This window comes from Triplophysa dalaica, chromosome 1 (assembly GCF_015846415.1).
Source record: "Triplophysa dalaica isolate WHDGS20190420 chromosome 1, ASM1584641v1, whole genome shotgun sequence".
Taxonomy (NCBI): domain Eukaryota; kingdom Metazoa; phylum Chordata; class Actinopteri; order Cypriniformes; family Nemacheilidae; genus Triplophysa; species Triplophysa dalaica.
Window position 1 is genome coordinate 18913338 of NC_079542.1, and position 14075 is coordinate 18927412.

At 38.5% G+C, this 14075-nt stretch overlaps 2 protein-coding genes across 2 annotated transcripts in view; both read left to right on the forward strand.

The window, feature by feature from the left end:
- Window positions 1-490: 490 nt before the first annotated feature.
- rxfp3.3a1 (relaxin family peptide receptor 3.3a1) lies at window positions 491-1652 on the forward strand. Its single transcript, XM_056756522.1, has one exon. The coding sequence runs from the start codon at window positions 620-622 to the stop codon at window positions 1604-1606; it is 987 nt and encodes a 328-aa protein (XP_056612500.1). The 5' UTR covers window positions 491-619; the 3' UTR covers window positions 1607-1652.
- A 3000-nt stretch (window positions 1653-4652) lies between these two features.
- uacab (uveal autoantigen with coiled-coil domains and ankyrin repeats b) overlaps window positions 4653-14075 on the forward strand; it is a 39544-nt gene continuing 30121 nt past the window's right edge. Inside the window, exon 1 of the mRNA XM_056756392.1 lies at window positions 4653-4837. Within this exon, the coding sequence (XP_056612370.1) occupies window positions 4790-4837 (48 nt within the window). The 5' untranslated portion in view covers window positions 4653-4789. The remainder of the gene's footprint in view (window positions 4838-14075) is intronic.

A 14075-nucleotide genomic window follows, 5' to 3' on the forward strand; every position in this document is an offset into this window, starting at 1 on the left:
ACCCTTTTATTATGTTTTATGTCACTTGTTGAACAGTAGGTGGCAGTGAACGCTTACCAAAATGTCAAAATCCACCTGCTGTCGTGAAACCGCGCGCTAAACCTGTTATTTTAAAGAATAATCTGCACCTAAGAAGACTGTTTATTGATGTAACTATTTGGTCAAGATATTATTCCGACTAATTATTTATTACAATTTACATGTAGGCTGTGTGCTAAATAGATCATTGAAATATATAATTTTATCCTGAAATTCGTTTGAATAGACCTACGTTTACACATTTATGATTTCTGGTATTTCGTGATGATAAATATACTAAAACGACTCGGCGTTAGTGAATCTTTTCTCCGCATGAAAATGTTGTTCTGTCAATCAGACGGAACGACGAATCGCTGAGTAGATGGGCGGGGAATTTAAAAAATGCGCCTGACATAAATTCTAAGAGTGCGTCACATTATGCTCATTGCGTTTGTACAGGATGCGCATGAGTCTGTATCGTTTAAATATGAGCGATCTTTAGGTACAAAAGCCTCGACAAAGAACTTTATGAATTTAGAGAGGTACACATTAATCTGTAAGACTTTACGGCCACAGGCAAGAAGTTGTCAAGTGGTTGGATATGATGGGAGACAGCAATCAAAGCGGCGTGATCAACAGATCCATCACCGACCAGGAGCGCTTCAAAAGCTTGCAAGACATCGATGTGACTGCCGATGGGAGCCCGGTGCTGCGGTTCCTAATCTCCATCACCTACTCTGTGGTTTGCGCCGTAGGTTTGATCGGGAACCTTTTGGTATTTTTCTTTATTCGCGTTAAACAAGAGAGATGCAAATCCAAAATCAACTTCTTCATCCTCAATATGGCCGTGACGGACTTTCAGTTCGTGCTCACTTTGCCGTTCTGGGCCGTGGACACCGCGCTGGACTTCAGCTGGCCGTTTGGAGATGCCATGTGTAAGATCGTACTTTCTGTGACTGTGATGAACATGTACGCCAGTGTCTTCTTTCTAACCGCAATGAGCATCACACGCTACTGGTCGGTGGCCTCTGCGCTCAAGGACAGCGCCAGACAAACCAGTTGCTCCATCAAATGGGTCGCTGTCATCCTCTGGTCTCTGGCCATCGTGGCTACCGCGCCAACATCCATCTTCTCAACAGTCACCAACGTGGCCGGCGAGAAACTTTGTTTATTGAGATTCCCCGACGGGCAGTATTGGTTAGCAGTCTATCATTTGCAAAAGATATTGATCGCGTTTATCATACCCATGGCGATAGTATCAATGAGTTACCTGATGCTGCTGAGGCTCATCCGACAGCGCAGCATGAAGAACAATTCAAAGCGAAGAACGCAAGTCACAAAGTCCGTCACCATCGTGGTTTTGTCGTTTTTCCTCTGCTGGATGCCCAATCATGCCATTACGTTTTGGGGCGTGCTGGTCAAATTCAATGTAGTGCACTGGGATAAGACTTATTATATCGTTCACACCTATGTGTTTCCGGTGACGGTGTGCTTAGCACACGCAAACAGTTGTTTAAACCCACTTATTTACTGCCTCATGCGCAGAGAGTTTAGGAAACAACTGAAGGAGCTGTTTCTGCGGGTCTGAGCGACGCGCGCGCGCTGTGCTGCATTTGCTGCAATTGACATCAAATAACAAAGAATTTATTTCTCGTGTTGCCAAAAATGTAATGTCAACAGAGACATCAAAAGAAAAAGCGATACCCTATAACTATATGAATATAGGTACAGCATAAAGTATTGTTTTTATTGCGTTTAATGTCGCTAAGCAATAGGTTACTTTGAAATGGTTGTTCTTGTGAAACACATTTCCACACTGTTACACAGTATTTCCACATTTGCTGTGTGCTGAAATATTTTATTTATTTATTTTGGGCTAACGCACTGTAGCTATAATAAAATCACAAAAAAGTGTAAATGTAGTGGCATCTTACCGCAACAGTTGCTGTGTGCGCAATATACTGATATTATGCTTGACGTTTTTCGTGACATGTTGCTACAAATTTTTCTCATAGGGACCGAAAATGTCCCCAAAAGGTGAAAAGTAACTAGTATTATATGTGCGAACATTTGGTCCCCACCAAACATGGGTTTGTCTTTATACATTGATAACTTATGTATGGTACACATTTTATATTTATATGCCCTGTTAATTTGTTAATTGTGATTTACATTCTCTATCTCGCCCATGACAGTGAAAAACACTGTTTGTACCCCACCATCTAGTACAGTAGGCTACATCCCTATCAGTCCTGGCTCTTTCTCATTTAGAATTACTGACAGAGATGCGCTTAGCCAAGATACATCGTTCTCATCAGAGCTCTGTAAATACAAATACATCAGCTTAGTTACCATATGAGTGATTTCGTCCTTGACAGGATTTGGGTGCATTTTCCGGTCAACCGCATGAGAATGAACAAAATAAGGAAATTAATAAAAAAAATGGACTTCGCTTTAACCCTCCACAAAATCCACAATAATGAGAATTAACAAACCCTTTCAACAAATGTTTTTGTATTAAACAATTTGCTATTCATTCAGTATGTGTTCCCTCCGGGAATTTAATCCAAGCCTTTGGTGTTTCTAATGCTTTACCAGCTGAGCTATAATTTATGCCATGCACCCAACTCCAAACACTCACTGGCTCATGAAAGAAAAACAATCCTTCAGCTCCTCACTAAGCTTCTGATGCTTTCTTTTTTTCTTCTCGATATCAACACAGTATGCAGTGGATAGGTGCCATGCTATTTGCCTGATTCCACATTAGCCAAGAAAACCCATTTATTCTTCACCAGCATGAACAATTTCAAGCCAGGTTTGCTCCTCCATTAGCTGTTGCTATGGAATGAGCTGATTTTTGTATTCATACTTTGTTGACAATAATGAACTAATGTATCTCATTCCTCCCCCTCGGTTTTCTCTCTTAGGATTTTAGAGATCCCTATATCTTTCCCTGACACATAAAACTTGATATCCGTCTTCTCACGCTCAAATCAGGCTGAAATACCCTTCCTACCAGCTAAGAACTGTCTCACCAAACATCTCACCATCAGTCAAAGGTTACATGGATGTTGCTTCCTGGAGCGTTAAAAAATGTGATTTTGGCAACATTGACCACATACGCTTCACTGCTCATTATGAGATACTTTATTCTTAATATTGACTTTCGCTCTGGTCGTTTCACAGACAATGCAACAGTTCAACAATATTCATAAATAGAAAATAAAGCATCTTGTCGTAAACATGGTACAGCAGTGGCACACATGATCACAACAGGGCTCATGGTGCTTCTCCTGGGACTCAGGAATATGTTTCCAAGAACTCAGTAAATATACTTGGACAGCAGTTTCCTTGTTGTCAAATATATTTGTAATTATTTTTCATCTCTGGTTGGTTTTTTGAGGCACAATTGCGTATGTCTCTTGTGGTCTCAGAAACGGGTCCTGCTGATTGCAGTTTGCACGATTCAATTTGATAGCTCTTGAAAGCTGTTGTGTCAAAATGGAAAGATGAATGTAAACATGTATATTCTGTTATAAAACAGATAACATTTGTCAGTGACTCCACAAAGTTCACAACATCTTTAATTCAGTGTTTTTGACTAATAAACATTATTTATATGGTAAATGTTCAAATCTAAGCATTCAATTCTTAAGAAATATATTCTTTATAATACATACAATTATGATCGATAATTATTATATTTGAGAATTGTATCTAAACTGTGGATTATTACCAACCGTATAAGCATAGGACAATTTTTGAGTTAAATTTTTTTATTATCGTCATATATTGTTTCCGGCTAAATCAGCTTTACTGACCGAGGGTTTATAAAGGGGAAATTCTTCCTTTGAAAAACCCGCTTTCACTTTCTGTACAGGTTATCAGCAAAATCCATGGTAATCAGCAACAGAAAGGGACATCTTTTACGATTTTATTTCAGATGTGACAGTTTGATAAGGGTTTGTATTGACAGTTTGTATTTTTATTTATGGAAAATGGCAACTTTTATATAAATATTTTATTCTTATAATATATAAATTAAATGTTTTTATTGTTACCTGACGTGGACCTACATTAAGCTCATTTATCATTTGTTCATCTCAGGGCCAGAAGAGGGCAACAGATCTCCCGAGTGGCATGTGAATAACCAAATATAAAAACATATCCAAGAAAAATCCTTAAGAAGAGAAAGGCGTGACAGCCGAATTGTTTACTGTTGTATATATATATAAAGGCCTAATACCGATTGTATTGTGTTTTTACGATGTTGAAAATACACCAGTTTCTATTTCAGTTCTTATTTCCTACATCTGCATTTTTATTCCCGAATTGTAGTGTGCCACCCACTTTTTAGGTGTTGATTTAAAAAAAAACATTTCACACTAACTCCCAAAAGTCCAAAATCGACAAAGTACGGCCCTTTCCAGGTAAGGATCACGTCAGCGCTCAACAGCATCTCTTGTTGTTCCCAGTTACAATTTCAAAAGCTGCTAGGACCATAAGGAAGTTCCTCCCCCTCTAACGTTTGATTGGTCTATACATAATTTATTCTTATTTCCCTAAAAACGATTGGGTTACGACTTTGTCAGTCAGACAAAGAGTCCAGATAAGCCTGTCGGTGTTCGCGTCAGGTGAAAAACGCAGAGTGTTGTCACACGTTAAAAGTTTTTTGTATAATCAAGCGAAACTGTAAAACTTAACCGTTGGTCTAACATATTCTACGTCTATTCTGCACGCTTCTGTTTATGTATACGACAAAAGAGTAAACATGAAGAGTTTGAAGTACCGATTGAAAAAGCATGAAGTTACCATCACCGTAAGTTACGAGTTTACAACAGATTTACTTGTTTTGTCATACGGAAGCCCATAAGGCGAAATCGCTTAATGTATTTTCTTTCCGCGATTTATTAATATCTTATTTCCGTTGTGTTACAATTAACAAGTCAATTGTGTCTAAAATTAAAGTTTTGCGGATCAATAAGTCAAATCTTTTGACACTTCATTCTGTATCACATCCACGGTAAGGCCAGAAGTTGTATTGACACATTCATTATTACTACTTGAATGTCTGTCGAGCTTTGGTGAGGTGTAATTCAACATGCCTCTCTATGTTGTGTAGTACATTCATTTGTGGATGGCTTTGAATGGGTGGTGCGATGTGTTGATTTTCTATTCATTTCTAATATCACGTTTTGTGAGTTCTGAAGCTGTTAAGTTGAATATGAATTCAGAAATCACGCAATCTTCGCTTTAATTCAGAGACTGCTGATGGCAACATATGCTTGAAACCCACCCCCTTTTTCATTACCATGTCAAAGAGCCTAGCACATAGCATGGTAGGCTGCATGGGGGTTAGTTATTGAATCCTTTTCAAGGGTTTTGTTTTGATGAAGGGATCTCAGTGTGCAAGGAAATAACGTCATGGATACTCAGACATTTAATGTCTTGTAAAGGCGAATCAGTTGGTCTCAAATCAGTGTTGGTCTTTTTTCAGAGTAAGCATGGTTCCAGCTGATGTGATTTTGACAAAAAGGGCACATTTCTACACTCTCTCAGCTCTAGTCATTTGTTTCCCTCTGTTTTAACACAACACAAAGGACCATGGGTGCACGCCCTCTCTTTTTGTCATTTTCAGAGTCTTTGTGCTGAATTTTTCTGTAGATTCTTCTCAAAAGATGCCATGGTGTTGTCTCCGGTTTCAGTTGTCTAATTTTAGACACCCTATACCATATAGAAGTAAAAAGGAATGTTCGGAAAAAATGTCAGGTTGTCTTTAAAATACTTGGGCCTTAAGAGCTAAACATGCATTTAGCTTGTGAAGTAGTTAGAGTATTGAACTGTCATGTTTGTTTTGTACTTTTGTTTGTCTTTAAAAGTGTGGTAGTGTGAAAACAGTGTTTGAAGCTTGAGTAATACCTGGGGCCTTAATTAAATGAATGCACACTATCCTACCACTACTCACAGTGAACGGCTTCTGTTTTCAGTATACATGTCAATGATCTAACAACCTTAAACTTTAAAGCCAGAGAGACTTATTTCTCAATGCGGCTTTGCTTGTCATTTTAGTGAATGTTTTCTTTACTGAGTGTAACAGGTTCTGCCTCTCTTCACAGCAGAATTTGTCTTTCTGTCCTTCATCTTTATTACTGGTTAGTGATTGTCTTAATTTTCTGTAGGTTTTGATATGGGATTGATAGAGCTGCTTGGTTGGATGACTGAAGCACTCTCATGCTCTTGTTTGCATTACAAACGACCAGATTACCATTGTGAATGCTTTGTTCTTTGACAGTAATGGTTGCATTGGTACCAACGAACAATGCAGGCTAACAGTAAAATGCGTAAAGGGGATAAATATAACCAAGTATTGTCTACAATGTGGATGAATCTCCATCCAAATTTTTGTTGAAAGTTTAGTGTTCTTGACAATGCCTTTTCTTTTTTTATGTTGAAGAATAAAATGTGTTGACCACAGACCTTTCAAAAACCCAAAAAATTTACTTTGGGACAAGGAAACAGGTCAAACGTTTAGTTTTCTCATAATAAAAATAAATCGATATCGAGATGAATGCTTGCATATTTTAAATGTTTGTAGATAAATATCTTCTCAAGGAAGCCTAGTTCTACAAAAAAATTTTTTGCACCCTAGACACAATGTTCTGAAACTGTAGCAACACAGCCTGGGGCATTCCTCGTTGTATATACAACCATAATTTGTCCTGACTGGCCTATTTTTTTTAAATTCAAGAACAAATTTGTTGTATCTATGTGCTGTGGTAAACTCTCTCATCATTTTGTGTTCATTGTCAGGAGGGGGGTAACCGTTCACTTGGGTTCCTTTTATTTACTTCATAAACCCTGGACTTGTTACTAGTAATGGGTTATTCTGCAGTTTCTTTGTATTTGATGGAAGTAGCCTTAATGGGAAAACGCAGTTTAGAACGTTATTGAGTGTTATTTCTCTTTGTGAAGAACGTTAAAATTAAGAAATGGTTTTTACTACTACTACTATAAATATTTAATAAGGTGAAAATGTTTTTTAGGGGAATTAAAAAATATCACCTCCTACATAGGACAATTTAATTTCATTAGATAAAATGTGTATTTTCCCTCGTTTCGTGGAACAACTAGTGTATAAACATGGTGTTTAAGTGTTTGTGACTGCTGTGCTTGTCTGAAAAGTGCACTCTGTCTCTGTTTGTAGTGCCCACCGAGTCTCTTTGCCGTGTAAAGCTTGGGCCCCCATTATGGTGGGAACTGCCAGTGTGGATTGAAGGTTATCCTAGGATGGATGAATGGCTGGGGATTACAGGCAATGGGAACGTGTTGTAGTCGAAACCCCTCAGGCTTACGTATATGAACAGCTCATATGGTCGGAACCCGGAACACTGTCATCAAAACACCACAAAGTTTACGTTAATGCAATATTGCAGTGTTTTGACTGAACCAGTTTACTGACTCTAGGCATGAAGTATACTTTCCACCTTCATTAAGGTTTTTGGAAAGTCAAATCTCATTCAGGATCATCATGTTGATGATGAAGTGCATTACCTGCTTGGGATTTAGTGTAATTATAAGGAATGTACTGTGCCTTAAAATCAATAAATATAAATAATTTAAACATTCAACATGCTTCTTAAGCCCTCTGTTTTCTTATATCGCTTTAACTGATCAGATTCAGAAGAATACATTATTTCACTAACAATCATGGCAAGTAGTTCAGGGTGAGAGAATGGATCTTGTAAAGTGCTCTTCTTTGTAATATCAGAAAAGGTGTGTACTGGATCTGGACTTGGATCTGTCAGTCGCTAAAATCCTATGTAATTTCAGGTGAACTCTCTTTGATAGTTATTCAATCTTTAACTTATCAGCAAAACTTTTTTTTTTCTTTTTCCTCATTCCTCATTTCATTTTTTTCTGAAGTCATCCAGAGTTTGATCGTGAAAGGAGGAATGTGCTGATACCAGATGTTACCAGTTGTACGATTGGGCGTACAGTGTAAAATCTGGCATGTTTTATCTCTTAACCCCTTCAGTGTCCCCCACTTAATTTTGACTCTTATACTGGGTTAGAATGTGTGTTGTCTTCTGTCCTATACTGCACCTCTCTTCTATTTGAGAGGAGGCTTAGATCATCTTACATGATCAAAACAACCACTTTTCTGGAAAAGGAAAGGAGATGGGCTCATCTTAGACATGTGTGGGGGAACAAAAAAAAATGTGCACTAACAATAATGTTGTGCATTAATCTTTATTAGGTTTGTCTTAAGGATGACCTTATATTTGCATTACATGTGGCCGTTGGTAATCAGACCAAAATGGTTTCTGAAGGCTTTGATTTTTTTTTTGTCTGTGTCTTTAAATGTTAATGATATTCACATTTTTTGTCTGTGTCTAGGGTTGTTCCGATACCGATACTAGAATCGGAAATGCCACCGCTACCACATAAAAATCTGGTATCGGCGAGTACTTGAATCCATGTACCGATCTAATACCATTTTCCTAAACAGGACCTAGTTATGCCCGCTAGCTTTGCTTAACGCTGCAAATGGTAACGCTGTGCTTCTAAGACTATGAAGAAGTGAAGAAGAAATGAAATGTGCTAGGGATGTACACACTATTCGATCCGCAATATTTATTCAAAAATTAAAAAAGCAATTCTAATATTCTTATTTTTCATAAGAATAAAAAACTACATCACTACAGGGTTAGAATCGTCTCGTCTTATGTAACACTTCTTCACTTAATATGTATTGACTTTATAATATATATATATATATATATATATATTTTGTTTGTGTCTCTTTAAATTCAAATGAGCTTCTGCTCCCCTCCCTGTATGCAAAAAATGACATGGAGCCCTTACACAAGTGCTTTGGATGACATCAAGATAAGCAATATGGCGGAAATATGTTTTAAAGAATAAGCTTTACAGAAATTATGTTGAGCACAAGTCTTCTGAACCGTTGGGCGCGATGGGTTTTACAACTAACATTACCACATAACACCTGTCTTTGGACCAATGTAAAGTCTCAGGTTTAGTCGTGAACATTTAAACAACAGCTGGTAACGTGCTAAACAAATTATTTTAGAAAGGCAATTTTAAAACTTTGTGTAATACTTCCTCTAGAGATGAAGCTCGATCACGAACAGCTGATTCACTTTTGATAATCATAATTGTTGGAAACCCATGCTATACTGACAGGCCACCGGGTACCGGAGCTTAGACCTTCGTTGATGCCCTGCTAGAGACATTTCCCATAAGTCCTGGCTCGTTTCTCTCAAGTCTTTCCGGACTGGAGATGTGTATGGGTTTGTCGATGCAAAAAAAGTTAATTCTTCCCGAATGCTGGCTCGTTTCGATACCCTTAAAAACGGAAGTGCATTTTTCAGCAGATGGACCATACCCCTGTGCTTGCCCACACTCGCCTTGTACGCATGTTCTCACAAACGCTTACAAAAAACACGCTCCTGTTACATTTATGCATGACTTTGAGTCACTATAATAGCTGGAGGACAGAAGTCTGTTCGAGAGATGTGCTACAGAGCTACCTTTCCTTTTGTCTTTCTGCATCCCTTGAGTGTGGCCTCTTTTCTTTCTGAGTGGGTTCTGGGTCTAGATATACCACAGTTCTTTCTCATCCATTGTTTTTAACTCGTCATTGGTAAATTTTGCCTGGCTTAGCCTGCTATTATGTTGTATGGTACTCCCACACCCAATGTAAAACTTAGGGTATTTCTCATTGTATGGCATAATATTTAGATATTTAAGGTATTTCTGGTATTTATCGTTTGCATGTTCCGTTTCCCTTAACCTTACACCTACTGTATGAGAAACATAACGCTAAAAACAAATACCTGTGATGTAATGTTTGTGAATGAAACATATACTGATATTAGTTCAGCACTACAGACAGTTCCTCTGTGAGAGCCCAGGAGCTGGAGTGAATGTTATTTGGTTTAATATTGATCATGTGGAATGTACTTGGCAGGCGGCTTCTGCAGTCTTGCATGCAGAAAAAGTATTCTTTGTTAATAAATAGCAAAAGATGCAGGAAAAACAATTCTTTATGACGATTATGTTTGAAAGTAGCAATTTCACTAATTATTTTATTTGGGACATACACGAATGTTTGAATATTCGATCCACAATAATTATTAGAAAATTAAAAATGCTATTTGAATAGCACACAGGTTTGAAATGAAAAGAAGGTGAGTAACGGATGACAGAATTGTTATTTTTGGGTGAACGATCACTTTAACTCTGCGGTTTAATTAAAATGATGCATTTTTGAAGAAACCTACCCACATCTACGGAGGGATAAAAAAAGAACAAATGAAGATGGAAGAATACGGTTTCTTTTGTTTAAAATTAGAGACGCTTTTCTTTCATCGGACATATTGTTTTGTCCATATATTCCCTACAGAAAATGTACTGTGAGCCATTAAGGTTTGGTGAAAATGTGAAAAAACGCTGCCGTAGGCTGGCAACTTTAAAAAAAAAAAGGCTGGTGGCGAAAGATGGTAAGGATCTTGCTTTGCATGATTTCACTTACCAGTGATTAGAAGAGTAACCTACTTAATTCACTAAAAAGAAGTCCCAACAGGTTTTGTCAGTTAGTACCCCTTTTTCTGGTTTTACTTGAGTTTCTACTGAACTTCACCATTCGATGTCTTAAAGCGGCCGTGCAACGGTGTTTCATGGGTTCTGACTTCTCTACAATGTTAAACGTGCTGTCTTCTCATGCTTAACATGGTCCACTTGTCAAAAACAAGTTGGGCCTATTACGTAGTATTTCTGTGCTCGATACACTCCCCCAGCAATAGTACAGGTTTCGGAAAGTTTTTTAGAACATATAAAACTGTTTTGTAACAACTTTTCTTAGTCCCTTATTTGACAATTCTACCGGAAAAGCATGCGGCACGGCCACAGGAGAGCAGGAGAAGTAGCATGCGCAGACGTCACTTTCCCTTCTGAGCAGGATAGACCGAGAGCATACGTTCGTGAAGTTCAGGTGTTTGTTTGTTCTCTGCATTTGGGTGATGAATGTTATATAAACAGTGGATATAATGCTGGATTTGGAGATCGTTTGAAACTGATATATGGAGCCGTCCCAGTACTAAAAGATGCCAGACATGCGGTGAGTGAAACTGATGTCTGTGTTTTGTTGACAATGGGTGTGCATGTGCTTCAGTTCAGCCTACCCCTCCCCCCGCACGTGCCATATGTTTTTGGAAGCAATCGTAAAGCTGTATCTATCTTTTATAAATGTGTTCAAACTAAATACTCTTCGAAGATACAAAGTATGCAATACTACTCTATAGGTACTCAAGATTAATATGAGATTAGCAGATACCAGTGTGTTACGCCCGCTTTAAACACGTTGTCTACCATATACCAAACATATACCAATCTTGAGTCCCTTAGAGAGTAGAATTGCATACTTCCTATCTTCGAAGAGATTTTAGTTTGATTACATTTAAAAGAGAGATATAGTTGTACGATTATTTCCAAAAATAGGCGTCCCTTCTCAGCGCGTGTGAGGGAGCGGAGCTAAAGCACATGCAAAACATCATTGCATTATACCTGCATAGCTGTTGATTCACTATAAGTTTGTGTGGTGTACCCTATGCATGTACACACAGATTGCTAACAAAACCGATATTTGACTCCGACTTTCGGCATGCGGTTCATTACCTGCTATCCATCTTTCAGTTTCAAACGATCTCCAAATCCAGCATTATATCCACCGTTTATATAACATTCATCAACCGAATGCAGTGAACTAACAAACACAGCTGAACTTTGCGATGATGGGGCACATTAATGGGCCTGTGCTTGTCATGGAGGCTTGTCCAATAAGTGAAGAAAAGTTGTTACTAAACGAAATTCATGATTGACAAAAACTTCCCGAAATATATACGAATGCTGAGGGAGTGTATCACAGAAATACTACGTAATATGTCCAACTTGTTTTTGTGACAAGTTGACCATGTCAAGCATGAGAAGCCAGCAAGTTTAACATTGTAAAGAAGTCTGAATGGATGAAACAATGTGGCACCCACCCCCTTTAAATGTTGACTCCTATAAATCGGTCTTTTATTATTGTAGAGAGGCACTTTGTAACAAATAGTGGGCATGTTTGGAAAGGGGGGAGAAACAAAAGGAATAAGGTCACACTGCTGACATTACATGTGACTGTGCCAACTAAAACCTAGCAACCATCCCGCAAGGCTGAGAATGGCAGGTTGGGGCTTGTATTATTACCTTTCCTGTAAATCTCCTCCACGTAACCCCTCCTCCTCACATACCACACGCGCATAAACGCACAAACATGCACTCAGCTATTCATAAATCAGCTTTTGTGCCTCATTTACTGTCTTCTTATCAGAGTGTTTGCTTGGTGTTGTTTTGGTTTACGTTGTTTAAGGTATTGCTATGATGCCAATGCAATTTTGTTCTGATGATTTATTCTTCCTCCTGTTTTCCCTATGGGGTTTAACAGAAACCTGTGGTTATGCAAATATTGTTTTAATGGAATACGCAGCCTATTGAGTTGCTGGAATGTTGTGAGCAGTATTGGTGTTTGGGTAAATGGCATATTCATATAAAAGGACCTTTGGGCATGGGTTGGTGTTTGGATCGCAGGAATAGTTTTATCTCAGTCAGGCCATTAGGGGGCTCCAGTGTTACTACAGGAACAAGAATCATTATGTGTAGGAGAAAAGGCAATGTCACGCTCTGCTGTTTTCTGCTATGCACCAGAATTCACAAAACGAGAGCATGCAAGGTCACTGTAATGTAATCCAAGGCATCTAAAGCATCCACTCAATGTCTGATTTTACAGGGATCATTTCCTTTTTTACTTGAACCTTTCAGTAATTTCTCATACCGCTTAAATTATTTCCCTGTCATGTTATGCATTTTTAATCTAACAGCAAAGTTTTGATTTAGTCTTTTTTTATCTTTGTCCCATACATTACATATTCAAAACTTCAGGTTTTAAGCCACACGTGCACCAGAATGTCAAAGTTCTAGATTCTCCAGTTTTTACAGAATGTCTTAGAATTTTTCTTTCTTTGCATAAAACAAGGTTTGTGACTTTTTATTTATTTTGGCTTGTACTTGATGAATTAGAAGCATAAATTCCAGACTCAATAACTCCCGCGATAACAGCGCGATGGGAGGACTCTGCTCTGGAATAAAGATACCCAAGTTTGATAAAAAAAGGTTGGACTTTCTGGCGCCGAGCAGCAGAGGATGATCTCAGAAGTCATGACTCCCCCGTCTAGAATCCATTGAGCTGTGCTATGCCACCCACAGTCCATTCATGCTTGTTGGGGTGTCTCTTTCACACTCTCCTAATCTTTCCCTGGTAAAGGAATAATGAATAAGGCCTCTGACTTCACTGCGGTTTAATGTTTATCTCGTGCTTTTCACCACGTCTGAGTGTAGAGACCCCGCTGTACTGGAGTCATATGTATCTCAACATCACAGACATGATATAAGTTTGCAGGTTGAAGAGATTGCTAGAAATGAGAAGGTTTGTTTGTTTGTGTTCTGCTGTTATTTGTTTCTTAAAAAAGTTATCTTATCAAAGAAAGCATCTTGCCCTCCGGCGTGTTTTTCTTGAATTTTTGCCAAGTGCTCACGCATTATGCAAACACACGCACCGGAATGCCGATGCTTCATCGCACCCATATCCGTTTATATTTTCGAGTGTTGGCTGAGCAATGTGATCTCAGGCACGGCCCTCTTTTTTGGTCAGTCACTTCAACATTTATAAGAGAATGTAGCAACGCTTAATGATAATCGCAACGGAGACCTTAATGATGTCACTAAAGTAACATTGCCATGTTGTCCCTGGAAGATTTGCAGATGAAGAAACATTGCACGTCTATGCAAAAGAATGAAATGAATGACATATACTGTCAGCAGAAATCTGATCTCGCTCTTTACCCGGCTGTCGGAAGTAGTGGAAAATAGCAGGGAAATGGTCTGACTGCCAGGTCAGAGGTCAGATCTGCAGGTCATGATCAAACAGCTGGACATGTGTG

Excerpts from the sequence above, each read along its gene's own strand:
- rxfp3.3a1 (XM_056756522.1), top strand. The coding sequence starts at position 620 with ATGATGGGAGACAGCAATCAAAGCGGCGTGATCAACAGATCCATCACC.